Raw genomic sequence first — 25,735 nt, 5'->3', positions numbered from 1 at the left:
ATTTGAGCCAGCCCTCTGGTCCTTTAGCGAGAGAGTGCGACAATTCTCAGCCGCCCGCATCTGGTCAAGATCTAACCCCTCCAGGTCATAATGAAATGATGGGACTCCGGGAAGACCTAAAGGACAGTCAAGAACAGGGAGGATTGCAGGAGCCGACGAATTATAGTCAATGGTGGCACGTTGTGAATGACAATAGCTAAAGCGGGAACGGTCAATAGTACCAATGTTTAAAGTAAGCTACGAACGAGAGACTATAACAATAAAACCCAAAAATTTCTATAGAGCCGGCTCTATCTCGTGAGAAGCCTTTCCATAATCTTCCTATTCTACGCTCTCTCCTCTTATCTCTCCTTCCTATCCTCGATCGTCATTTCCAGCAGCTTTTATATAGAGAGGGCTACCTGCTGCTCCAGGTTATAAGCTGTGCCACTTCTAAGTAGACGACTTAGGGATTGGATTGCACGTGGATACGCAAGCGTCAAATAATTCCGGTCATACGACGGATATGTCAACTGTCCGTACGTCGGCGCCCAGCTTGGCCTCACTCCCGTTTTCACGAGGAATTCGTCAATCTTCTTATCAGCGAGCTTGTGGCCAATCCAGACTCGAAGTGCCGTTCGGGACAAGATGTGGGCTTTCTGCGGGTTGGGGTCGTCTTATCGGTCGACCCAAACGTAGCAAATGCTGCTGGTTCCTAGCCTGTAGGAAGCAACGCCACGTATACCCACGAAAAGGTTAGGTCTAACGTCTTTATATACTTTCTCCATACCGCGAATATCGTTCTTCTGCTCTTCTGGAAGTTCGTGATAGAGGCGGACTGCCTCGTACCCGAGCTCGCTGCCCTGGACCAGCTTAATGGGATTGGCCTCGGGGACCTCAACGACGAATCGCCACCCCATAGGTGATTTCTACCCCATGACCTTACATTTGCGTTCGAGAACCCAGTAGCCCAGGATTATGTCCCCTAATAGTATTCTGCCTACTTGCTGCAGTTGCGTCTCTCTTGGGGGTTGTATTTCCTGTTCCATTTCCTCCTAGTCCATGTCGTAGTCAACATCTTCGTCGGGGCCGTCGGGAGAGACATACTCTTCGTCTACGTCCATGGCTTATCCCATGCCTACACCATGCCCGAGTACAGAAGCGGAATCACCAGGAGCATCTTTCATATTGACTTCTTGATCCACGCGGCTGCTATTTTTATTGCCCTGCTCGCCTTTACGTTTGCTAGCGTCTTCCTTGGGCTCGCTAGGGTTGTATGTAGTCAGCGCAACCAGCCGTTGGTCGGCAACTTTACCGAAAGCATCTAACCATGTCTGAGGCCATTGGTTATATTCATTCAAGCATTGCTGGTGGAAAGTAGTCTTAGCGTTTTCAGCGTTCCATTTAGCCTCTTCGGGCGTCGTTTTGTTTTAGATAGAGTTCAACGCATTTCTCATAGAGGTTGCAATGCCCTCGCTCATCTAGTAAAGTTCCCCTCATCTTCCCTTCTTCTCGTTAGCCTTCTTGATTCTTTTATTCATTTTCTTAATATCCTTAGTATCAGCTCCATTTAAAAGGTACGCCATAATACCATCTGCGTATTTGCTGTGAATTTCCTCAATTTCTTGGTCTTTTTTGGGTATCTCGTCTTCATCGTCGTCAAGATCTTCGTCAGAACTCGGGTTATCATCCCCGTTCTTGCCGAAGGCGCTATCATCAAACTCTTCGTTAACCTCAACTATGTCAGTTAGAATCTTGCTCTGTTGGCTAGATCCCCTGAGCTGGCGGTCATATTCTGCTTTCTTTTATAGATCTGTGAGCAAAGCCTTCACTTCATTCACTTCTACAGATAGTTTATTAGACTCTATACAGCCGCCGTATATCGATTGTACTTACTTTACATACAGAGGTTTGCCATTTTATCTTCGTTTTGGTCGGTATGCACAAGCCTCGCCATCTTTCTCGCAGCGGTCTTGATCTGATTGTCGCTAGCAGTGCAAGGGATCTCAAGAATATCATAGTGAGTAGCGTTATTATTTATCAGCTGCAACATCTTCGTGACGGCAGCCCATCGGTTTCAGTCGTTAAGCTAGGACGCATTGGATCTAGACGTCTCTTCCTCTTTAAGGCAATTCACAGCAGCATTAAAGATGACGTTGAAGAGGTCCTCTTTTTTGTCCAAAATGAACAAATCAATGTCTGTGGCGCGGCCATCCAGCTCGGAAACAGCCTCAGACTTTTTAACTTTTGTAGCCAGTTCACGCGCAAAGTTAAGCTCATAGTTCTTTGCCATTGCATCCTTCTTGGCTGTATAATCATCGCCTTTCATATCGGCAAGGCGCTTCTTCAGGAAGTTGACAAAATTCACAGCCTCTGCATCAAGGACTTTCCTGATGGACGGATCTGTGAATTCAACCGTGATCGCTGACCGACTGGACTTGACTTGGCGCTCGGGCTCATCGGGTTCTTCCTCAGGAGGCAGGTACTGGTCTCTGGAAGTAGCCGTTGGTGGAGCAGCGGGGACCTCTACATGGCTTGAGGTAACGGCTTGGGCCTTTGGCTCCGTTGAAGATGGCTCTATGTTGGAATGGGCCTGACCGGTAGATACAGCGATTGTTTGATTGGCTGGTTCTGGGAGAGGCTTTTTAGCCCGACGGGTGGGATTGTCCGAATCATCCTCCGACTCTACAGAGGGGCCGGGTGGGGGGAGACTTGGAAGCTTGGGATTATCGACGGACATTGTGTTTTTTTTTCTGATGAAGTGATAGTGAGTTCATGAGCTCCGTCAGCTGTTATATAGTGCGCTTGGATTATTATTAGAAGGAATCCTGAAAAGGCCGTCATGTCAAAATCGGCCGGCCCACTTCTGGACCATCACGTGACCATCGCCTCGATGTCACCGTTTGACCTTTGTTCTGTCCTTCGTGGCCATTGATGAGGAACACAAATTGCCAACTACTTCCAACGCTCCATTGCCTTTGATTCGAGTTGCGTTCAGGAAAGGCTACATAGCAAGGATGCGCAGAAGCTGAACGGTTACGAGCGGGTCGTGATCCGTGGTCCAGCAAACCCTGGTCAGGCGTTCCCCACAGGTTCGCGCCCAGCGCATCCATGTTGACGCGAGGGTGAGGGTGTCCCCCGCTGCTCGTCGACCAAGGCGCAGGCAGCAAACATTCGGAGCCAACGCTCTCAGGGACAGTGCGCTGTGCAGGGGTAGACGGGGTATTTAGTACCTGCCTCTGCCCGTGCACGAGAGAGAAACAGAGGTTAGCGGTTGCACTGTTCAGACGAATCGAACCAGTACAATGGACATTGCGTCCAAGCTCCGCGCGTTGGAGACGAAGCTCCAGCAAGTCGACAGAATTGTCTCCGCGCTCCAGCTGTCAACTCCACACGCTGGAAGGAGGACCCGACGCAACAATCCCCGTCAGACCACCAAGCCAACGTCGGATCTGGATATGCTGAAGGACCTCCTCACGGGACTTCATGCTGAACTACAGCAAATACGGGAAGAGGTTTCGCGAACATCCGAGCAGCCTAGCCAAGAGACTTTGCCTGCCCATGCCGCATCGCCGAGCTCAGCGCTCTCTTCCCCGCCGCCGTCTGTCGTGCCGGACGAACACTCGGACCCACCCGTGGACCATCCGGCGCCCTCGCCGCGAGTGGTCGATCTGCCCACCCACCAGGAGCCTGTCCCCAGTCCACTTCCGGACGCCCCGGACGCCCCGGACGCCGGTGGACCCCGCGCAGACCTGGAGCCGCCCACGGCGGCTGACTCGGACTCTGCGGCACTATCGCCACTTTCCAATCTGGGCTCCGACGTGGAATGGGCTTTGCAGCATGCAGGGTCGCTCTTCGAAGCGCAGGGCGACTCGCCGACCGACCCGGCCCCGCCTGAGCCTGCACCGATTACGACTAGGCCTAAGTTCAGCCTGACGATTGAGGAGATGGGTGTCAATTTGGTGCCGAACATCGCCAAGATGGTCACCGACGAAGACTTTACGGGCAAGGTCCAGATTACAAACCTGCCTGAGATTGACTGGGCCAATTTGAAATCCAGCATTGGGCGGCCTAAGGATCGCGAGCATCTAGGAAACGTGTACACCAAAGGTCCCGATGGATCCGGATACGCGTTTCTGAAGCTATCACCGTCCACCAAGTTCGTCTTGCCGGACTTCTCTCAGATGCCACAGAAGCCATCGGAAGGCGAGACCACGGCGTTTCTCGACAACATCGCCAGAGACCCCCCCAAGGGATCCATACCATATTATGCCGGGCCGCCGCTGACGTCCAACATCAAATCGTTCCTCCACCCAGGGGACGCTCTTGCGTCCATGGAAGCCATTGCCGGCGGGAACTCGCCGTACACTTACATCGGCGCGAGATATTCCGGCACCGGCTGGCACGACGATGACGCTCTTCTCTGGTCATGCAACTACGTCAGCTTCGGTTGGAAGCTGTGGCTTGTCATTGCGGAACATCACAGGGCGAGGTTTGAAGCCTTCATCCGCCGACACTGGAAAGCAAACCGATGTGCGCAGTTCGTCCGCCATCTGTCACTCTTCATCGGCCCGTCAAGGCTTCGTGAGGAAGGTATTGACTTTGCTGTACACTGCGCAGGGCCCGGCGACATGGTCATCATCCGCCCCGGTCAGTATCACGCCGTCGTCAACTACTCTTCATGCTTTGCCACGGCAATCAATTTCTCGCTGCCCGGAGACCCCGCCATGCCGCCAGATCTCGCTGTCTGCAAGCAATGTGGGTTATACCCTCTGCACCTCCCGGACTTCCGCGTCGTCTCGCCCCCTCCCTTGGACCCCGTGCCAGGCGTGGAGACAGAACATGTCAGCATCGCGGCGAGGACAAAACTCGCGAGACGGCCGACGGCGCGGCCACAGGATTCGCAGCCGGCTAAGAAACCGAAGACTTCCCGGCCTCATCCAGAGTTAGACGAGATTATCAGCCACGTTTTAAAGATCGACAAACTCTGCCATGTCCCTCGTATCGACCCCAGAAATCCACCAAGCCCCGAAGTTTTGAAACTAGCCATGGCCATTGGCAGCCGCCCGGCGATTCAGCAATTCTGCGACCTCGTCCGCAGCAGACGAGAACCGAATAACACACGACTTTGCCTCTCCTATAGCTTGTACGCCCGCATCAAAGACCGGCTCGGGGTTATTTCTGTATCTCAACGGCGAACGGCGTTCGAGAAACTCCTAGTTCGCTTGAACCAATACCACCTTGCTTGCGAAATCAAGCAGGCCAGAGATGGCCGCATAAAAGCAGACGGTGCGGTTCTCGCCGAGATTGCCAAAAAAGCCGGCTGCTCAAAGGACACGCTAGCTTATCACCAGAAATTTGGCAACAGGTTGATGCGTCTTTGTGGTGACCGGCACCAGTTGCTGTGCCTAATCTTCTTGAACAGCAAGAATCCGTTTGAAATATCCCCAGACGCATTTAATGGGCTGGATAACGCCCAACTCAAGATGCTACACGACCTACTCGACCAGCCCTACTTGGCATCGATATGCTCGGCGGCAACGCTCTTCATTCGTTCGCTCGACAGTTCCGCGGAAGACGTAGACTTTCGCTGGGAACATAAGTCCCTAGTCACGGCGGATCTTCCAGAGGAAAAACTGCTCTCGCTCCTCCAAGCTATACCTTCAATCTCGGAAAATTTATACGACCCGACCAAACACCCACATTGGGCACCTCCACTGGGCTGGCCTGACGATTATCCCTGGCCGGTTGATCCAACCGCAATTCTTGATTCCAGCAGCAGGAAATGCGATTTATGTGATGATGCGGCCTGCAATTGCGTGCGTCGATTTGTCGAGGACCAGGGTCCGCGTTGCATGCCCCGCATAACGCATTACGGTACCCTGGGCCGCGGACTGCAGGCTGTCGCTACGGAACCCGGGCAAATAGCATATCGGAAAAACGAAATCATAGGGCTGCTATTTGGTGAGATCGTGCCCGCAGGGACATTCGACGATGGCCGCACGCTGGACTTTGTGAGACCAGACCTTCAAGAAGAACCCATCGTTTGCCAGCTTCGCTGTGCCGACGTGGGGAGCCTGTTTAGGCTGTTGAACCACTCTTGCCGTCCATGTGCTCATCTTGTTCAGATGAGGATGAGTGGAAAGTATGTCACTACTGTGCAGGCTGTTCGAGATATTTTCGATGGCGCACAAATCACTATTTCGTATGGCAAAAATTGGAAAGGGGATAATTGTCTTTGTGAAGTGTGTTGGTCTTGATGTTGGTTGCCGTGCACGGGCCATGACTGAAATCAATTTCAGTTGTGGCCCGTGCACGACCCGACTTTTCAGACTCAGCAAAGATATTTGATTGGTAGAAACATAGCTGTGTAGTATATAAGAATTAGGCTGGCTTCGAACGGCTTCACTCGTTACTACTGCGTTTCCCACGCCGATACGGTCTTGCCACCAGATTCTCAGTTCCCTTCTAATTGAAGTCGTTCCATATATCCAACTCACTTTACTTCTTGGCCCTGAACAGTGTAGGATAACATACTGTCTCACGACAGACATACACAGGATCAAGCCCTTGTCTTTCTGTGTGGTAAGGGTCCCCCAGTTCGCAACTGGCCAACTTATGTTAGAGGGTGTTCATTGTGGAGGTGCCCTGAGAGTTGTGCCTAGGTGGGGACTCAAACGCAAGAAGTCCTCCCAGCTCCCGGATCAATCAAAAGGTGGGGTCGAACGGAGAGTGGGGTTGGTTTGTGGGACTGACTGTGTGCTGAGCTCGGAAAATCAATTTCCCGACAAAATAACCGCCAATTTCGACAACAGTCCCCTGAAACCCGCAACTAACTTCCTTCCTCCACCAACTGGTCGATCACTTCCAATCCGCCATGACCGATCGATCAGAACAGATCAGACAAAGTCCTATTGGAAACAGCCTCGATGCTGTTCGCAGCACTTTTGAATCCATATGCAATGGTGCAAAGACTCCTTGTACTGTCGACACTATAGATCGACTCGGTGCAGAAGGTGCGATCGCCAGCTTGTGTTGCTTCACCTCTCTAATTTATATCTAGATCTTCGGAATCTAACTCTACCTCTCCTTTTTGCGTTGCAAAGCCACATACTTTCAAGATCCCTCCCTTCGAAATCGGGCTCCAAGAACTTCCAAAGCGACCTCCTCCGGCTTATTTCGGCCGCTGCCTCCGATGATTTCGAATTCGATCGCGTCAAACCCCTCCTGAAGTCGGCCCTCTCTAAAGTCGATGATTTCACCATCTGGGATCAAGCATACAGCGCCGTCTCCGAAACCACGCCACCCCCCCGAACGATAGCCTCCTCACTTCAACAAACACCCTGGCAACATAACACGAGCAGTTTCGCCAACTCGTCCGAACACCGTCGATATGTTGACGATATACTGAAAGAGGAGCTCGGCACTATGTACGTCGGGCTTCCCGGCTTTCGAGACGCATATTTTGGAGTTGTGGTCGGACTTGAGGCTGCGTCCAAGGAGTTCTTCAATCAATGCCTTAATGGCAGCAATCCTACCTTCCACGACGACGACGGCTGGGAGGGATGGCCCCAGGACGCAAACGAGAACAGCGTCCTGGAATGGCTCGCCACGTTCGTGAAGAAGCTAGTGGTATTCGCAGATACCCAGAAGTCGAATACGACACATCAACGAAAACTCCTAGCACAGCCCAACACACCAATGCGGGGTTCCACAGCAAATCGCAAACTGGATGTTGGGTTTGTCGACAAGGGCGAGACTGCCAAAGATTCTCAATACCACTGGAAGCAAATACTGGTACCTGGAGAACTTAAGAGCAACCCATCTGCCAACATAGCCTCTAAGGCCTGGCTTGACCTTGGAAGGTATGCAAGGGAAGTGCTCGCTGCACAGGACACCCGACGCTTTGTCCTGGGCTTCACGCTCTGTGGATCTTTCATGAGGGTGTGGTCCTTTGACCGGCTGGGAGCCATTGCCTCAGAGCAATTTGACATCAATAAAGACGGCCTGCAGTTTGTGATTACAGTACTTGGGTTTCTTTGGATGGACGAGGAAGCCCTAGGGTTTGATCCAACAGTCAAGCTATCGGACAACAAGCGCTTCATCAACATCATGCGGGATGGTTCCACGGAGCGGATTGTTATTGATGAGCTCCTAGGCCGGGCACGCTGTGTGGCTGGCCGGGCTGCGACTTGTTGGAAAGCCCACCCTGAGGGACATCCAGAGACGCCGCTTGTCATCAAGGACTCATGGCAGTATCCCGAACGTGATGAAGAGGGTGACCTCCTGCGGGAAGTGACGGACAAAGATGTTGTGAACGTGGCCCGGTATTATCACCATGAAACGGTCCAGGTTCACGAGACAAACGACGACATTTGGAATAATGTTCGACACGGCCTAAATGTCACAGCAGCAAGTAACTACCGGCCAGGACGACAGATGCAACCAAGCAACATGGCAAAAGATACCATGCGGAAGGGCCGCAGCAGCACCAGCAGGAAGCGTCTATCCAGCCAAACTGATTCCATCCTTCCCCCAAGCAAGCGATCCTGCTCCGCGTCTCCAACGAAGGCTACAAGCATACCACCAAATCGGGTTCATCGGCGGATTATTCTTCAGGATTATGGCAAGCCCATCTATGAGGCAAGCTCTCGATCAGCACTACTAGCTGCCCTAGTGGGCTGCATTGAAGGTCACGAGTCTTTGTATAAGGCAGGCATTCTCCACAGAGATATATCCATCAACAATCTCATGATCAACGAGGATTGTGGCAACCCATCATGGCCTGCGTTCTTGATTGACCTTGACCTGGCAATTTGGGAACCACGAGAGAGCGCTTCAGGTGCTAAGGGAAAGACCGGTACCAGGGCCTTCATGGCAATCGGGGCTCTGCTAGGTGAGCAGCATTCCTTCATGCACGACCTCGAGTCGTTCTTCTGGGTGCTCTTCTGGATATGCATCCATTACGACAAGAATGGCAAAGACATTGGGCCAACTGAGTTTGACTGTTGGAATTATGAGAGTGACACGAAGCTCATTCTATCAAAGGTTGGTACCATTGGCGACGAGAGTCTATTCCTTAAGATCACAGCCGATAATTTCACATCATACCATCAACCATTGATCACATGGGTCAATAAACTAAGGAAGCAGGTGTTTCCAAGCGATGAGAGGTGGAAGATGTTGGAGCCTAAGCTCTACTCCTCAATGAAGAACATCCTTCACGATGCACAGAAGGATCCAGAAGTGCTAGCAAGCACACAATGTTGTGTTGTATAGCTTTCCGTGAGCTCAGGACTACTGTATGTTAATGTATCACTAATAATTCACCTGCGTTGACTTCATTGCGCGAACTAATTGCACACAAACTGGCTGTGCGTGGGAACGAGCCCCTTTTTGGTAACAAGAAGCCTGCCGTTTGATGCAGTTGACCTGTACCTGTGGTAACTGCCAAGCGCGTCGTCAAGCTTGAAGTCATCACGACCACGGCAATTGCCCCAAAGGCTACAGTACAGTAGAATTTCCGACTTCTGATCTCCTGTGATAAGGTGCCTGTTAATCAACACTGGTCAGAGTGCAATACCCTGAGGTTCATGCCAGGAGTAGGTAAGTAGGTAAGCCTCCCAAAGGTCGTGATCCAAATGCTGGGTTCAGCAGTCCGGATTCCGCATTGCGCGCTCCCACTTGTCTTACTCGTGCCAACACGCGCAGCCGGAGATGGCTGTCGCGGTGATTCTGCGGAGCCAAGGAGCTAATAAGGTCAGAATATACGCAAAGAACGAGTGCTATTTTTGGCTGCTTTTGGGTCGGCATTGATTGCAGCTGGCGTCTGGCTGTGGCAGTTTCATTTTGAATATCGGTTGTGGAAAGGTCGTGCAGATAGCAAGGCAGTTGAACGTTGGTAAATGCAGAAGCTTTCGGCAACTGGTTGAACGCCAATGGAAAGGTTGCATATATCGTTCGAAACAAAACAATCGAGGATGCTTCTTATGATATGTCTATTGCAAAGAGCTTTTTGCAAGCGTGTTGTCATACGATTTCAACGGTTGAAGCCAAAACGGCGTGGGTCTCAGATGTGTATCGCAGGACGGAGCCTCAAGACGCATCTTTTGGGCGCTGCGTTCAGATCATGAGGCAATGAAACGGACATCGCGGTAGTATATTGTCGCTCATCTTCGTTGTCTATATTACATTTCTTACTGGGTGCCACCCTTCTCCGCCGGATGCTTTACCACTTCACCTCTTTTGTGTCACTCCTTGATCCTGCACATTCTTCAATATCCTCGTTTGGTAGGCTGGTAGACGTCAAACCACGGGTTCCGAACAGGTAAGCTAAAATTTCCCATGTAGTATACTCGACTAGGACAGGTTAGAGCAGGTCTTTCATAAAGGAGGTTAACGACCTACGCAGCCCAGTACTCAGTGGATATGGTGATATCTCGCCGCCAGTCTTGATGTGTTCCGTAGTCCGCTCGTAGAATGCCAGTTCGAGAAAGCTTTGAGGCTATGACTCCTAGAAAGCAGTCTTCACTATTGAGCGCGCTGCAAAGTTGCTCTGAGAGACCGTCGTAGAGGAGTTGGCCATCGGTGTAAATCTGATACACCACGTAGTGGCATATCTCTGGCATCTGGGCAACATCTCCTTCCACGAGGGCCGTACCTTCTGCAAGGTCTAAAAGGCTCCTCCTTTCAGAAACTTCAGCAGCCATGACTGCAGGAGGCAACGAACTAGACGCAGAGCCCGCTTCGTATCCGGGTTGTGTATCGTAAAGCCGCGGCACCGAACAAGGCCGAGCCTAATGTGAGTGGGAATGTTCCGGTCTCGACGAATCTAAAGCACTTATTTGGCCTGCTGGGGAACATAACGCCGTCAGACCGGTTTCTAGAGGTGGAGTTGCTTTCAATGTTTCAAGCTCACTGTCAACTTCAATCGCACAATGGGTTGGAGGCTCGGGCTGAGGCGAATCTTCAGGCTGATCTCCTCCGTCTTCATTAGGCTGGCCTGTTTGTATGATCTGCGGGCTTCTCTGGGGATCCTCAGCGATGCACTTTGAAGTCTGTAGATATCAGTGTTACTTAGTGTTGGATTCATAAAAAGAGGCTTCTTATTCCATACCACTTAGAGAAGCTCTCAAGGAAGGTTTGACATAGTGACGCAGTCAACCCAAGTCGCGTGCATTCAGCACAAGGCCAAGCCTTTCCGCAGCGGCTTTTGGCTTTCTTACAGTGACCGCATACCTGGTATCGTCAATCAATGCTTTGTAATATGTCGTATAAGCTTACAGTTATAGCTCGAGATTTGCGGGACAGCGCAGATGATTTGTGAGTTTCTCTATGGCTCCACAGCGTACTATACGTTCTGAAGGGTTCGAAGCAAGTTTCGCACTCGAACCGCCTGTTCTCAACGTGACTTTTTGTGTGTCTCCGGAGGAAGGTAAGCTTATCAAAGGATCTAGAACATTTCAGACACTGGTGAGGCCCAGGATGAGAAGATTCGTGACATTCGAGGTCTTTCAAGAGTTTAAAGTGTTTCCCACACTCTAAACACAACATAGGCCAAGCCCTAACGCGTTCGCTTTAGCTTTAGGCCGTCAGTAATACAAAAACATGCTTATATATGAGAGAGACCTACTGGCGGATGGCGTATTCATCATAGTGCTTGCCGTAACTCATCTCCTCAGGTTCTCGCAACGCGTATGGTGTGGGTTAGAGGAGCCATCCCAAAGTGCGCAATAGGGGGCTTATATAGTTGGGCGCGAACAGGGAACATGGCAACCCATGCTTATCAGCTGGTAGGCTTTTCCGAATCAGGATGGATCCAAGAAGGGCGACTGATAATCAAACTGGAGCAGCCCGCAAGCGCTTTAGTTAGGCCGAACGGCAGTGATTCACCATACCAAGATGATGAGCACCATTTCTCTTTGCTTTTGCTATTTAGAAGTGATAACCTCGGTCTCAAAGCGGCAAATTTTGCTGCAGTCTCAGAGTTGATTGATTATGGTGTTGGAAACTTCGTCTCAGTAGTGACTAATGCTAGCGACGGACCACCTTCAAGCCTACTCTTCCTTCAAAACTACTCTCCAAGATGTTCCTTCCAGTACCCCCAGTACTTTCCCTTAAGATCCAGGAGATCCGCGTGACTTCCTCACTCGACAATTGATCCTCTCTCGCCGAGCACAATGATTTCATCAGCGTTCCTGACTAAAGATAAACGGTGTCTAATAACATTAGGATCCAGCTTCTCCAAATAGTGCGGTAACTTACGCCACAATTATCATTATACTGTCTTTGAACCTTTCAAAGAAGCTTCGTTTGATGCGGCCTTCTGTGTTTGCATCTAGGGAACTGGTGGCTTCGTCAAGCAATACGATTCTGGGCTCTTTGAGAATCAGCCGAGCAATGGCTATCCGTTGGACTTGGCCACCTGAGAAGTTCCTGGTGAAGTCAGTTATTTGCAGTATATCCATCATCTGGTGTTACTCACTTCCCTGCAACCCCACATGGAGTATCATAACCTTGTTCACGTTGCATGATATCGTCGTGCACACATGCCTCCAAGCAAGCGGCATGTAAGTCTTCGGTTGTGGGCGTGCCCACCGAACGAGACCATCAACCGTCCACCCCACCTCTTCCCCCTGCCTTGCAGAGCTGAAGTCCAATTCTCGGTCTGTGGGAACCTTTGTGTGCAGCTGGAAGCTCATCCCACCACATAAGATCCAGGCCACTTATTTTCGTCGTTGAACCTGACAATAAGACGACATGGTTTTTTCGAGGCTCCGAGATAACCCGATTCATCCATTGGCTGCATTTTAGACGGATACAGCTGTCGCTTCCTCTCATCATGACCGGCCGAGTCTGGCCACCACACGTATTTCACAGCCGACGGGAACTTTCAGACGCAAGATGCAGGCGAGGTTCATACGTCTTCTTCTGATGAGATTTTTTGTCCAGCTTTATCTCAGTCTCCTGCCGATAGCATATCTGGGTGAGCATCTTGGCGGCAATCATCCTTGCTCAGGAATATCTAGAAGATGACACATTTGAAACGCGGTTTTGGATCAATCATACTGGAGTGTAAAGTGCGGCAAAGCTTTGAATTATACATGAGTCTTGTGGGTTCTTGAATGTCTTTTGAGATCGGACTCCCTGCGAAATCTAACTTCTAAGTGACAACAATCCGAGTGTGAACACTTATACGGCAGGTGATGCGTGTTTAAATGACGTCTTTGATCATGCCTTTGTAAGTTATTGATGTGGGCAGTTGACGAGAGCGATGACGTACCGAGCTTCGGTTGCGCTGGGTGTACTATTCATGCAAGGGAGATATGGACAGTAATAAACGACGTCAATCGTGGAAGGAGGAGACGCTACCGAGTCTGTTGATACGCTCTGGCTGACTTGCGTGTGTACGATAGCGTTATCCGTGTTCGGCTCGGCATGTTGGCCAGGCGTGTCTTCGGAGCGGAACCAAGTTGTTGTCGGTAGCGCCGCAGGTTGCGACGGAGTGGCATACAGTGTTGAACTTATCGATGCGCTTTTGGAAGTATGCTCGGGTATGAACGTTTCTTCGGTGCGGAACCAAGTTGCTGGAGGAACTGTCGAGAGTTGCGGTACTAGAACTACCGATGCACTCTGGACGATATGCGCATGTACGAAGCCGCACTCGACACTAAACTGAAAGTGCCGGTCAAGTTCGTCTTTAGAATGGAAGTTTGTCTCCATACATGCGCTATTAAAGCACTGAAATAGATAGGTGTCATGCGGGAGAGAGCTAATCTGGGGTCAACGGCTGTTATTAGTGGTCGGACAGGTTACTGACCTGAATCCGGAAAACGGTGTTTCGTCCTTGAGCTCAGAAACCTTCTCGTCTAAACACAGCGAGGCAAACTCGGCCGGCGCGTCCCTGTTTTTCTCAAAGAGCAGGCCAGCGGACAAGGTCATCTCGTTCCTCTTCAACACAGGAGACCCTCGCTTCGGACGAACTGCTAGCTGGGGCGGTTGAGACGGTTGGAGACTTTGAGGTTCATTGTCGTCGTCGAGCTTCGCCCTTGTCTTTGAACACCGGATTGCCTCGAGTCGCATCTGAAGCTCTTTATTGCTTGAAGGGACGGTCGGCCCCAAGCCAAAAAAACTAAGCAATTTGGCAGATAGAACTGACTCAGAGGTTGCTCTGTATTGATGGTACTCCTCAGTCAACGCTTGTTTATATATTGGACTAGGTAGTAAGCTGGACCAGACTCGAGCAATACTTTGAGTGGGTTAACGATAATAGAGAATTGAATCCCTCAACTAACTTACATCTGGATCCTTTGAACTCCCCACTTAGGCAGGGCCTGAACAACCGTTTGGATCTCACCAGCAACCGTGTTCTCAATTAGCGGCTGGATGTGTGTCGTCTCGAACCTTTCCCACGCGCTTGTTGGACAAGTTTCCCGTGGGAGAAACACGGGGTGGGAGGAAAGGGAATGGTTGGATTTTCCACTCGTGAAGTCATAGATAATATAGTCGACAAGACGAGCATGATGAATCGCAGTGCAGTTAAGGTTCTGTTCAGCACAGGTTTGGCACTGCAGAGGACGTGGAACGAAGGATTTTTGGGAAAGAGTTGCTGACATGTTGAATGGCAAGGCGATTGAAGATCTGGTCTTTGGGTGATGATGGATGGGAAGTGCATTTTGGGGCTAAATGCGACTGAAATATACCCGCAGGCCATAAACATGGCCAGATCTGGCTGCTGCGACTCCTTGACGTTGGGGCAAGCGGGGTATCGAGATGTGCATACTACCTCCACTTTCCTCTCCCGATCCAAGCTTTGCGGAGAGCGGTCGAAATCTCTTAGGCAGGGAGAAGCAGCCAGGTTACGGAAATCTTGCGCCTAATTGCCAGCCATGAGAGCGTCGACCCAGTTAGGGATCATTTGCAGGCCATTCTGGACTCGTTCACTCACCACGGCCCCAACGGACTGCACGCGTGTATCGTCAGTACTCCTGCATGGGCTACCATAGCCCAGAGCCATTTCCGACGCGATCACGAAATGATGTTTCCGTTGGAGTCGGCTCGGTGTATCATCGCACAGCTCATCACGGGTGTTGCGTCCTTGCACTCCGCAGGAATCGTCCATGGAGGTAAGAAGCAATTGCTTCGGAAATGCAAACTTTACTAATTCAATGGCCAGATTTGCATACCGGCAACATTCTTCTGTCACTCCCCCGAGACCGACTTATGGACCAGACCATTGAAGAGGTTTACAAGAGACACGGACGGCCGACGAAGATTCCTCTCCACCTGTATCAAGAAATGACACTTCGAAAACCCGCCATTCCAGCCAATGCGCCGCCATACATCGTCAAGAGCCTGGATCTCGGAGGAGCATGCGACACCATCAAGCCAGCCGATGCTAAGGTCTTCATCGGAGACTTCAGCGAATCATGGAAGCCATCTTCGCAGACAAAGCACACCCTCTCGACGCAATACCCGAGCCGAGCACCCGAATTCATGTGCGGAGAGAAGCTGAAGATTCCCATGGGACTACCGTCAGACATCTGGTCTTTGGGATGCCTGATTTATCGGCTTTTAGGACCCAGGAACATTCTGGAGTCTAGGGCACCCGATGATGATGCCGTCTTCGCGGGGATTGTTGGCATGCTTGGAAAGCCTCCGCAGGAGTGGTGGAACGCTTGGGACAATCGTGGGAAGTACTTCGACGGCTACGATGCCAAGGAGGTTGCCCAAGACATCTTAGATGGCAATGGAAAGCCCGACCAGAAGCGCGCGTCGTTACAGCGCCGTGTGCAGGTCTGGCTGCCCGAGGACGGACGTTCGAACATCTCGAGCGAAGAGCAACGAGACCTGCTAGCTCTTCTGAATCCGATCTTCCAATGGCGTTCTGAAGATAGACCCACGGCGAGTCAGCTGCTGTCTTCATCTTGGATGACGAAATGGGGCCTTCCAGCTGTCAAGGCCATGGAGCAAGCTTCTGTTCAGACGGTTAACAAAGATGCGGACAAAGGAGATCCAAAGGTCAGTAATGATCCAGACACCGAGAGTCAGAAGCTGGTACAAACAGAGGTTGTGGACAAAATGAAAGATGGAGAGAAGTCGAAGACGGGAAACAAGTTGCAGGAAGGAAACAAGCCGGAGACTGGAGGGAAGGAAGAGATTGGCGAGAAAATGAAGGCAGGCAAGGCGGACACTGTTGAGGCGAAGACAGACGAGACAAAGATTGGCAAGGCGAACACTGGCGGCACGAAGACACAGACGACGTCGACCGCAAAGGTTGTCCCAGTGAAGCAGATTGTCGGAAAGAAGTAGGACAGAGAGCAACATGCCGCCACTTGAACCATGGCACGTGTCAGAAGGAAGACAGATACAGTGGCTTGTATGGCAGAACCCCGCGAGCAAGATCCTTCAGTACAGAATGGGATGATTTTAGAAAAGAAATCTCAAAGCTGAATCGCAGAGTGCTCCTATACAAGACTTGAAGTCCCGAATCCTTCTCAAAAGGAAATTCCCACCTCTCTATTACCCCTTCAAACCAATCCAATTGAGCCCGTAGGTCTGGTGTTTTCAGCAGCTCTGGCCAAGAGGACAATCATAATCTTATCGCGAGCAACAGGAGCCCATGTCTTCTCCAGTCCCTCCCTCTTGACTGGCGTTGGGGCCTTCGCCCATGCCTTGAACGAGAAACACGATGTGCCTTCACCTTCATGGCGCACCAGCTTTATACACATGTTGGCAGAAGGAATCAAATCCCCATCAACCATTAGCTCCACGGCGGGAACACCCTCAACCGTCGCTGATACCTCAATCGAGCCACATATAGTCACATTCAAAGTCGATGAAGCCTGATCATCTTCGTCCGGCACGACTTCGACCTTTGAAACCGTCAACTCCGGCCGTGGTATGTTGAAATCAACATGCCGATTAAGTTGAATCACGTCGGTGTCGAGAGGGGGCGTATGAGGCGGCGGAACGCGGTGCTGAGTCCTCGTCTCAAATGCATTCGCCCACTTCAGCAACTTCACATCGTCGTATGCTCGACCAGCAAAGGTCAGGTTCATCGGGACATCTTTGTCTGCGAGTATCCCCATAGGTACAGACACCGTCGGAATGCCCAAGTGACGAATGGCTCTGTTGCCATTGCTGTAGTGAACACCGTTCCGCCAAGCCAGGTCAGCACCCTCGAAGCTTGAATCCGCGTTGGCAGGCCCAACATCGCCGGCCGCTGGGAAGACGACGAAATCGCAGCCCAGGCTTGTCAGCCAATCTTCCAGGAGCACCTTGCGCATAACCTCCAAAGCTTTGACGGCTACATCGAGTCCTTCGACGTCGTAGATGGTTCCTTTGCCGATGTAATCTACTAGATTGTTGTATAGGATGGCGTTCGGCTTGTCGAAGTGTCTCAACTCCGGCTCGGTTCTCAGTGAGTCGGGATAGATGTTGAAAGGGTCAACAGCGGATAAATCCGGAGTGTTCGGATCGTTGAAGCCCTTCAAGAAATCATTCCACGCGTGCGCAATGAGAGCACTTCGTTCCACGGCAACCCAATCTTTTGGTCTTCTTAGACAGCCCTCTGGAAGTAAGTCGTCGTTCTCATACGCCGTGACAACCGGAAAGTCGGGAACCATGACAACCTCGGCGCCAAGCGTCTCAAGATCCTTTCGTGCCTGTTTCCACAGTTCGATGACTGCCGGACTGGTTTCCACCTTCTTTGCTCCCTTGGGAGTAGGGCCACCGACATACATCTCCGGAACCGCAATCCTGAAGCCTGAAAGGGACTTAGAGGAAGCAATCTCCTTGAATGAAGTCGGCTTGTCTTGCCATGGGTCCGGGAGAGGAGCGAAGGTCTGCTCTTGCCAAAAGTCACCTGCTTTCACCAGGTCTTCCGCGGCAATAACATCAAGAAGAGCCAGCATGTCCTTCATGCTTCTCGTGTGGGGAACGACGACGTCGCAAGTTGGATATAGCGGCCAAGTCCCTCGCGCGGAGAGGAAGTTTCGGGATGGCGTATACGCTACGAGGGCATTGTTGGACGCAGGAGACCGACCGGAAGAGACCGTCTCGCCGCCGAGGCCAAATGAGGCAAACGACGCCGCTGTCGAAACACCAGATCCGTTCGATGAGCCCGATGCGAATCCTGCAGCTAGATATTCAGGGTTATATGGGTTTTCGGCTCTGCCCCATATGCCCCTCTGCATCCCGCCACAGGCAACAGCTGGCATGTTCGTACGTCCGACCAGTATCCCACCAGCTTCGCGGATTTTCGCAACAATAAAGGCGTCCTCGTTGGAGATGAGATCTTTGAAGGCAGGTGATCCTGCTGCCGCTACCATGCCTTTGACTTTGTAACTGTCTTTGACAGTATAAGGAATACCTTCGAGAGGTCGTACCGGGCCGCCGGAAGCACGTCTGTCGTCTGACCGTGCCGCTTCTTCGAATATGGCATTGTTCAGAATCGGTATTGAGTTGAGGGCGGTGTTTCGACAGTCATATGTGCTGATACGGCGCAGACATCGAGCGACCAGTTCAACGCTGGTGATGCAACCGCTGGAAAGTGCATGCTGTAAGTCTTCGATAGACGCTTCAACAAGATTCAATTCTGCCATAGTTGAAAACTTCGGGGAGCAGACCCTCAAGTTGCTTAGTATCGTGAAGCTGCTTTAAGTGACACTATTGTCAACTATTCCGGCTACTTGAGTGGTGTTGCGAACCAATCGTGCGTCCGATGTTCGGTTCCTTGTCACATCTGCGGGGGAACGGCATCTTCTGATAGCCTGATAACAACAAAACACCGGAGACTGAAGCCGGTTGGCATATCTTCGCCTATCCACTTCCCCGCTCGCCGGCAGATTCCCGATCGCTAGCAGATTTCCGAAAGCCCGACACTGGATTAAACTTGGCTCATCAAGAGCCATGGTGAATTTGCCGATCAGCATAATTGCGCTGAGATTTCATCGTTCACACTCTTAGCGATACATCTTCCATTGGTATCATAGTCTGCCAAGCGAAAGCCGCCAGGGCAGAGATCCATAGAATGGCGTTTTTGCTTCAGCTGAAATAGTGAATCAAGCAAGACATCGATTTGATGATTATTGGGACTATGACCCCGTATGATGATCTGTAACCAACCACATGATTTCTATGAACTTACAACTCTCTTCTACACTCAATGAGTAATTGTGACCTTCATTCAGGTAAAGAACCTGAACCTGGGCGACTTCTCTCCATCATGCAGTTCCGAAGTATCGACATCTTGTGCGCGAAGATTCACACCTTGCGCCTTATTTCTTCGGGGATTTTCCCACTTCATCCATCCACCCAGTATCAAAATACAAGTCATCGCAATGACGTTACTGCAGCAAGTCACAATGAGTGTCGGGATATACTTGGGCGCATACTCTGTTCGAAAGGTTGCGGCAGACATGATGCCAGCAAAGTTTCCCATACCAACCAGCAGACCAGTCGTCGCGGCGCGGCTATTCTCGTTGAGATTGTTGTTATTATGCCAGGACTGGATAAGACAAGAAGGTGTGTAACTGCCTGCAGCCATCAGAAACGTTGCGAAGTAGGCGACCCCTCGGTTGTTGAGAACATCGACAGCGATGAGAATAATCATCCCCACAAGCGAGATCGCCAACGAAGTGAATACGTGAAACGTCCGCTCGTGGAAGTAATCGGAGGACTCGGCGAATATCAGGAGAATGACGAATCCGACTGCGTTGGGTGCAACGGTCCAAAGGTTGGTTTTGATGACGCTGTACCCAAGTCGCTGCACGATCTGAGGCAGGAAGTTGGAAGTGGTGGCGAAGGCGACTGGGTAGGTGAAGCTGATCATGCACCAGAGCGCGAACTTCCAGTCTTTCCAGAAGGTGAAGCATTCTTTCCAGCTGAACTCCGACTCGACTTTGTTTGAGCCGTCGCGGAGGGTACGAGCCATGGCCGCGGCCTTCTCTCTTTCGGTAAGAAACCATGCAGTCGAGGGAGAAGCCGGCAGCCACCAGAATGCGATGACTCCGACGATGACAGTCAGGAGGCCCTCTATCAGCATCAGCCATTGCCAACCCTGGAGCTTCGTGCCCTGGATCTGGAAGACGCCGTATGAGATGAGCCCGCTGAAAGCCGCAGCCAAAAGGGCGCTGCCGAAAAAGATGGCAACTCGAAAGCCAAGCTCGGATCTTCGATAGAATAGCGTGAAGTAGAAAACCACGCCGGCGAAGAAGCCAGCCTCGCAGGCTCCCAACAAGAGCCGAAGAACCAGAAGACCAGCGAAGTTGGTCGTTGCGATCTGGACAGTTGCAATCCCGCCCCATACAACCATCAGAGTCGGCAACACCCATCTAGCCGAGAACTTTTTGGTGAGAAGATTGAGGGGAAGGTCAAGAGTGCCGAAAGGAATGTAGAACAAGAGAATCAGTAGGCTGTACTCGTTGCCCTTGAAGTTGAGATCCTGTTCGAGCCCATCGGTCTTTGCGTTGCCCAGGTTGGAGCGATCGACGGCGTTGAAGAAGTACATGAGCGAGAGAAATGGCAGCAGGAAATAATCCAACTTTCTTACTAATGCACTGTTAAGTTCTAATCATGTAACGAGGTCTGAACCACGTGAAATCATGACTTACCGTATGAACGCTCACCCTCCACATCAATGACTGCAGTATTCCCAACTGCATGGTCGGAAGCGGACTCGGGGTCGTTTGAAGAGCTCCTCTTCAGGTGATCTTCTGACTTTTCCATCGTGACTCTTCGCACATTTGCCACACTGTACGTGATCTATCATGAAGTGAACGAGAACCATGGAGTTGGCAAGGCTTTGTCTTTTTATATCAGAATATCCCGAAGATCATAGACATCCTTCAGATGCAGCTTGATAGGCCACCAATTCGCCTTACTAGAAGCACCAACTTCAAGAATGGGGTACCCTGTCTTGATTGAGTAGGTTTCACCGAATCTGGACCTTGCGGGGGTACGCTCGAAGAGGCTATCTGCCTTATCATGCAGCCATGATCCTGGGAGATCAGCAACGCCAAACATCATTGGTCCGGATGTTATCGCGACTACACTGTGGAAATTTTCTGCGAAGTCGGACTCTGGACGATTGTCATCTGCAACTCTCTGTTGGACGCAGTGCTGCGTCAGACACGTCCATGATTGTGCTCATCCACGTATCGTGTATCTGCTATTAGTCATTGATACCACAGACCCCTCGCCCAACTCCGCAAGGCATCCCGATATCAATGAGCAACGTGCCCTTCTGACCCAGTACCCCGAGTACCCCGGACTAAGCGACAACACCCGAGCGATGCGGAAATCCACCAAAAATTCCCGAGGACGGTCTTTTGGGGGCTGCCTGACGTGCAGAAGACGCAAGGTCAAGTGCGACGAGGCCCGCCCTGGTTGCAATCAGTGTTCTCGCTCCTCGCTGGCGTGCGGTGGTTATGAGGCCAAGATACGGTTTGTGCATTATGCGCCTGACGGGCGGAGGCCACCGAACGATGCCGAACAGAATGACCGCGGCCACAGTCGTCGGATACTATTTACCGGTAGGTGGAAATATTTGGGACTCATCTCAATTCACAACCCCTAGCCGAGCCTAAGCTCAGAACGCTTCCTGTGCCTATTATGCTGACAGCACGAACTGCATAGAATCCGAACAAGCTGCAATGTCTAAGAGAATGCAGGAAACCATTACTGAACGAGAAGTGGACGACCTTCTGAAGCAGCTGGGTACAGATTCATATCGGCTTGGCGAAGATACACCCACAGCCCCATTCTCTTTTTTCCGGACCAGTGGGCTCACAAATTCGTGTCAGACGGCTCCGTCTCCGGCGATTCCGCATGTCTCCACAACTCCGGGCCCGGAAGACTGCGCGGATTCATGTCCGGATTCCCGAACTGAGCCGCAGATTGTTGTAAACAGCGATGGCTATTTGGAAAATTGGCAAACATCAGGACACATGTTTCATGGTGACACCTTGGATTCATCCTTAGTTGATGCGGTCTCCATACTCTCGCCTCTCGTCGCGCAAGAGGCCATCTCATCCCCACGCTATCTTCATATGAGTGATGTCACGAACAACAACCTGCAAGTATCAGTATCCACTCATGCCCATTTCCTTTTGGATCACTACAAATCTCAGATGGGGAGGCTTTTCTCACCCCTCCGTGTCCGAAAGCCCCCGTGGAGTATACTGCATTTCCCGCGTGCTCTGTCGGCTCTCTCCGAGTTGAGCATATTCAAGAAGGCAACACATGCTCATACCTCCCTGTTTTACTCAATACTCGCAGTCAGTGCCTTCAATTGGTACAATGTGCAAGTCGACAAGAGTGGGAACACGACTTACTGGCGCCATGTCGGAGAAGTCTTCCATCACCAGGCGAAGAGGGAGCTTGAACAAACTTGCGAAACCGAGTTGATGGAGCGAAAGACATCAAAGTACAAAGATGCTCTCATGGCAATATTAACTATGGTCACCATATCTGTAAGTAAAACGGACACACGCAAGACTTCTGGCGGCTATAGAATACTGACTGGCCACGAAGGTTGTGACTGGACAGCAAGAAGAAGCGAGGTCTTTTCTCCTGAATGCAGAAATGCTGATTTGTCACCGTGGAATCTTGAAAGCGAACAAGTCCAGAAAGCTCAAACTTCTTCACTCCATTTACCTCTTCCTTCGCGTAATCGAGGAAAGCACTTACGTCTATCCGCCTGACAAACACCGAACCATCGCTCCATCTCAATCCCTAAATCTCATGCATTTCCCGTCTCTGAGAACCCATAATATGTGTCTTGGACGCGATCTAGATGACATTTGTGGTGTCAACTTCGAAGTCGGGCTCTTCAGCGGACAAGCTGCTGACCAAGAGAAAGACGAAAAAGTCTTCGGAGAAATATACGGATTTCCACAAAAGCTGCTCTCTTTCATATCGCAAGCAACGCACCTGGCGAATGAAATCGCCTTCCTGCGGTCTACTACTCCTGGAACTTCCATGACTTCGGAGCTCGAGGCCCATTCTAAGAGTCTGGAAGATGAGATATGCGCATGGAGCCACAACGGAAGTGTTGTCGAGAGCGATACTGAAGATCCTGCCTCGGTATTCGCAAATCGGGTCATTATGTCCCACTTTGTCGAGGCTATTCACTCGGCTGTGATCATCTTCTTCTATCGACGAGTCCGACAAACGAATCCTCTACTACTACAGACGCACGTCGAACAGACTATTTCCAGTCTCGAACTGTTCGAACGAGAGCAAAAGAACTTTTCGCTCGTCAACTGTGGGATTGTCTGGCCAGGGTTCATTGCAGGTGCTGAAGCTTTGGACAGCAATTGCCAAGCACGGTTACACCGGCTTTTGACAGACTGTGCCAGGACGAGTGGGATGAGGAATTTCGAATCTGCCGCTGAATTCTTGAAAGTTCTTTGGGAATCTCGCAGTCAGCAAGGGAACCGGCTAATGACTTGGATGGATCTAGTCAGACGCCAACAGACCGCCTTGATATTGACATAGCCATTGCTATTTCGTCTTATGTTGTACATAAGCCAGGCAATCAAAATACATGTGGCACAAAGATTTGCGTTTGGAAAATTCCAGATGTGGTCCATAATTTCATGGCTAGTTACGGAAGTCCCCGTTGCTCAAAGCATCTTCCACTTCGAAGTCCGGCTGGAACTCACGGTACAGACTATCAGGACTTGAAGTCATCCTGAAGGTATACTCTGCTACGTTATCCGCAATGATTCTCTTCGGGATGCCATTTGCAGCTGCAGCCTCCGCCAAGAGCTGAACCTGACAGCTCTTCTCCATAAGTGTGAACAGATATGCTGCCTCGTCAACCGTTTCTCCCACCGTAAGCAGCCCATGACTGGTCAGAGTCATCACCTTGCCCTCCGGTCCAAGCGCTTCTGCCAAACGCTTCCCTTCCTCCTCATCAAACACCACGCCACCAAAGTCTTCATAAACAGCTTGCGCCTTTCCGTAAAAGATGCAAGCATCTTGATTGATCATCTCCAAGGGCCTGCCAAAGGTCGACCAAGCCTTTCCGTACACGGTGTGGGCATGGCAAGCTGCGTTCACGTCAGGCCTCGCTTTATGGAGAGCACTGTGAATGAGAAAGCCAGCCGCGTTCGAGGGCAGACTCATGTTCCCGCCAATGGCGTTGCCGCTGTAGTCGACCAAGACCATATCGGAAGCCCGGATCAACTGCCACGGACGACCGAGTGGGTTGGTCCAGAAGGTGTGCAGGTTCTCGGGATCGCGGACTGAGATGTGACCGGCCATACCCTCGTTGAACCCCTTGCGAGCGAAGATGCGGAAGGTCGCGGCCATGTGCTCGAGGATGTGCGTCCGATGTTCGTGGAACGAGGGAAATGTTGGGATGCCGGGCAGAGGCGTGCCCTGCGAAAGTGCCTCGAGGGCAGTTTGTCCCTCCTTTCCATGTGGGTTCCAGCGCTTACTTTGCGCGAGAACTCCGCCATTTGTTGAAGAAATCATGTCGGTGTTGGAATGAGGGGCCATATTGAGGTCGGGAAACGCCGAAAAGAAGCGATTGCTGTCTAACAGAAAATAAAATTCAAGATTCTCGATTGAAAATTTTGGGGGTTGGGAGTTTTACTTTTGCTCTCTCCTGAGTCTTTTATCCAGTTATGAAAACGGTGATACTAGCCGAACGATTTCGGGATGAGTTTCCAAACCAAGCCGCTTGATTACTTGAGTCAAGATTGCTTACGAGATTGAAATTCGTGAGACGAAGCGGGACCCGGTCACCTACGGCCCCACCCAGCCGATATTCACGGCCCTCCGAGCCGAGATGTGGAGCGCCCCTCTCGGAGGCGGTTGTGTCTCCTAATCATTTTGCCGCAGCTTCCTCAAAGAAACGAAGGTTAGTTTTCATCGCACGCGCAGAAGGACTGTCTCGAAGAAGAAGGCGAGCTAAAGCTATGACCCCGATGATTACATGTAAAATTAGACAGGAGCACTGTTCCGTAGTACTAATAGGCGCCACCGGCGCACTAAGACGGGATCTTTTGAGTTGGTGCTCACACACGACGATCCCGCCGTTTAGAAACGGGGCTCTAGGAACGCTTCTTCGAATGCCGACAGCCACGGGGATTTCCAGAAATCGTGCCGCCTAACGCATAGACACTTTATCGACGGTACGCTCCCCGAAAGAGGAAACCATGAGCCCCTGGCCACAGACTTCGCCACGCCTTGTTTGGGATCTGACGAGCGCTAGGTCAACAAAGTTGGCATCAAGCACTTATGGCCCTGAATGAGGTAGCAGAAAGGATTCTGTCGAAGACTCTCATTGCATTAGGCCAGCAGGCGCTCACGCAAATGAGATCAGGATCTTCGAGGCACTGCTAGTCTTACGGGAGATTACGTTCATGGTTAGATCATGGAAGAAAGGGTCGCAACTTACCGAGAAAATAAGGAGAAGCCACCGAAATGATTAGTGCATATGGCCGACAATGTATAGAAACTCTGACTTCCCTCAACTTCCCAGGTCGAGCATGTCAATCACCCTGACTTGGCATCACGAAGTCAAGATGGCCTCAACGAGTACCTACCCGGGGTTTTACTCAAAACCAGAGGGTATATATTCTGGAGAGGGCTGGGCTGAACCAACCACAAAACCCTTCCTCGAAAGCACTACTACCGTCGAAGAGGTGAAGAGCGTTTTCGAACACGACGACGACACGCCAAGAAGACGGAGATTCCGAGGGTTTGGACACAAGGCCGGCCCCAAACCGGTAATACGAGG

General features: G+C 51.1%; 4 protein-coding genes across 4 annotated transcripts; 1 reads left to right on the top strand and 3 right to left on the bottom strand.

Moving 5' to 3' along the window:
- Window positions 1-2,068: 2,068 nt before the first annotated feature.
- CkaCkLH20_11861 (chaperone protein) lies at window positions 2,069-2,719 on the bottom strand (the record flags this gene model as incomplete). The annotated part of the gene is made up of 1 exon (XM_038894575.1): window positions 2,069-2,719. The coding sequence occupies one exon, from the start codon at window positions 2,717-2,719 to the stop codon at window positions 2,069-2,071; it is 651 nt and encodes a 216-aa protein (XP_038740220.1).
- Window positions 2,720-3,284: 565 nt separating this feature from the next.
- CkaCkLH20_11860 (uncharacterized protein) lies at window positions 3,285-16,290 on the top strand (the record flags this gene model as incomplete). The annotated part of the gene is made up of 4 exons (XM_038894574.1): window positions 3,285-5,125; window positions 7,101-9,027; window positions 14,903-15,104; window positions 15,155-16,290. 4 exons carry the CDS (start codon window positions 3,285-3,287, stop codon window positions 16,288-16,290), a joined length of 5,106 nt encoding a protein of 1,701 aa, XP_038740219.1.
- Window positions 16,291-16,508: 218 nt separating this feature from the next.
- Window positions 16,509-20,709, bottom strand: CkaCkLH20_11859 (Glutamyl-tRNA(Gln) amidotransferase subunit A-like protein; the record flags this gene model as incomplete). Its single annotated transcript, XM_038894573.1, has 3 exons — window positions 16,509-18,525; window positions 19,377-20,532; window positions 20,595-20,709. The coding sequence occupies 3 exons, from the start codon at window positions 20,707-20,709 to the stop codon at window positions 16,509-16,511; spliced, it is 3,288 nt and encodes a 1,095-aa protein (XP_038740218.1).
- Window positions 20,710-23,586: 2,877 nt separating this feature from the next.
- CkaCkLH20_11858 (uncharacterized protein) lies at window positions 23,587-24,489 on the bottom strand (the record flags this gene model as incomplete). Its single annotated transcript, XM_038894572.1, has 1 exon — window positions 23,587-24,489. One exon carries the CDS (start codon window positions 24,487-24,489, stop codon window positions 23,587-23,589), a length of 903 nt encoding a protein of 300 aa, XP_038740217.1.
- Between the last annotated feature and the right edge of the window lie 1,246 nt (window positions 24,490-25,735).

Source organism: Colletotrichum karsti (assembly GCF_011947395.1).
Source record: "Colletotrichum karsti strain CkLH20 chromosome Unknown Scaffold51, whole genome shotgun sequence".
Taxonomy (NCBI): domain Eukaryota; kingdom Fungi; phylum Ascomycota; class Sordariomycetes; order Glomerellales; family Glomerellaceae; genus Colletotrichum; species Colletotrichum karsti.
Note: the sequence above shows the minus strand (reverse complement) of the source record. Positions and strands in the feature narration are given on the sequence as shown.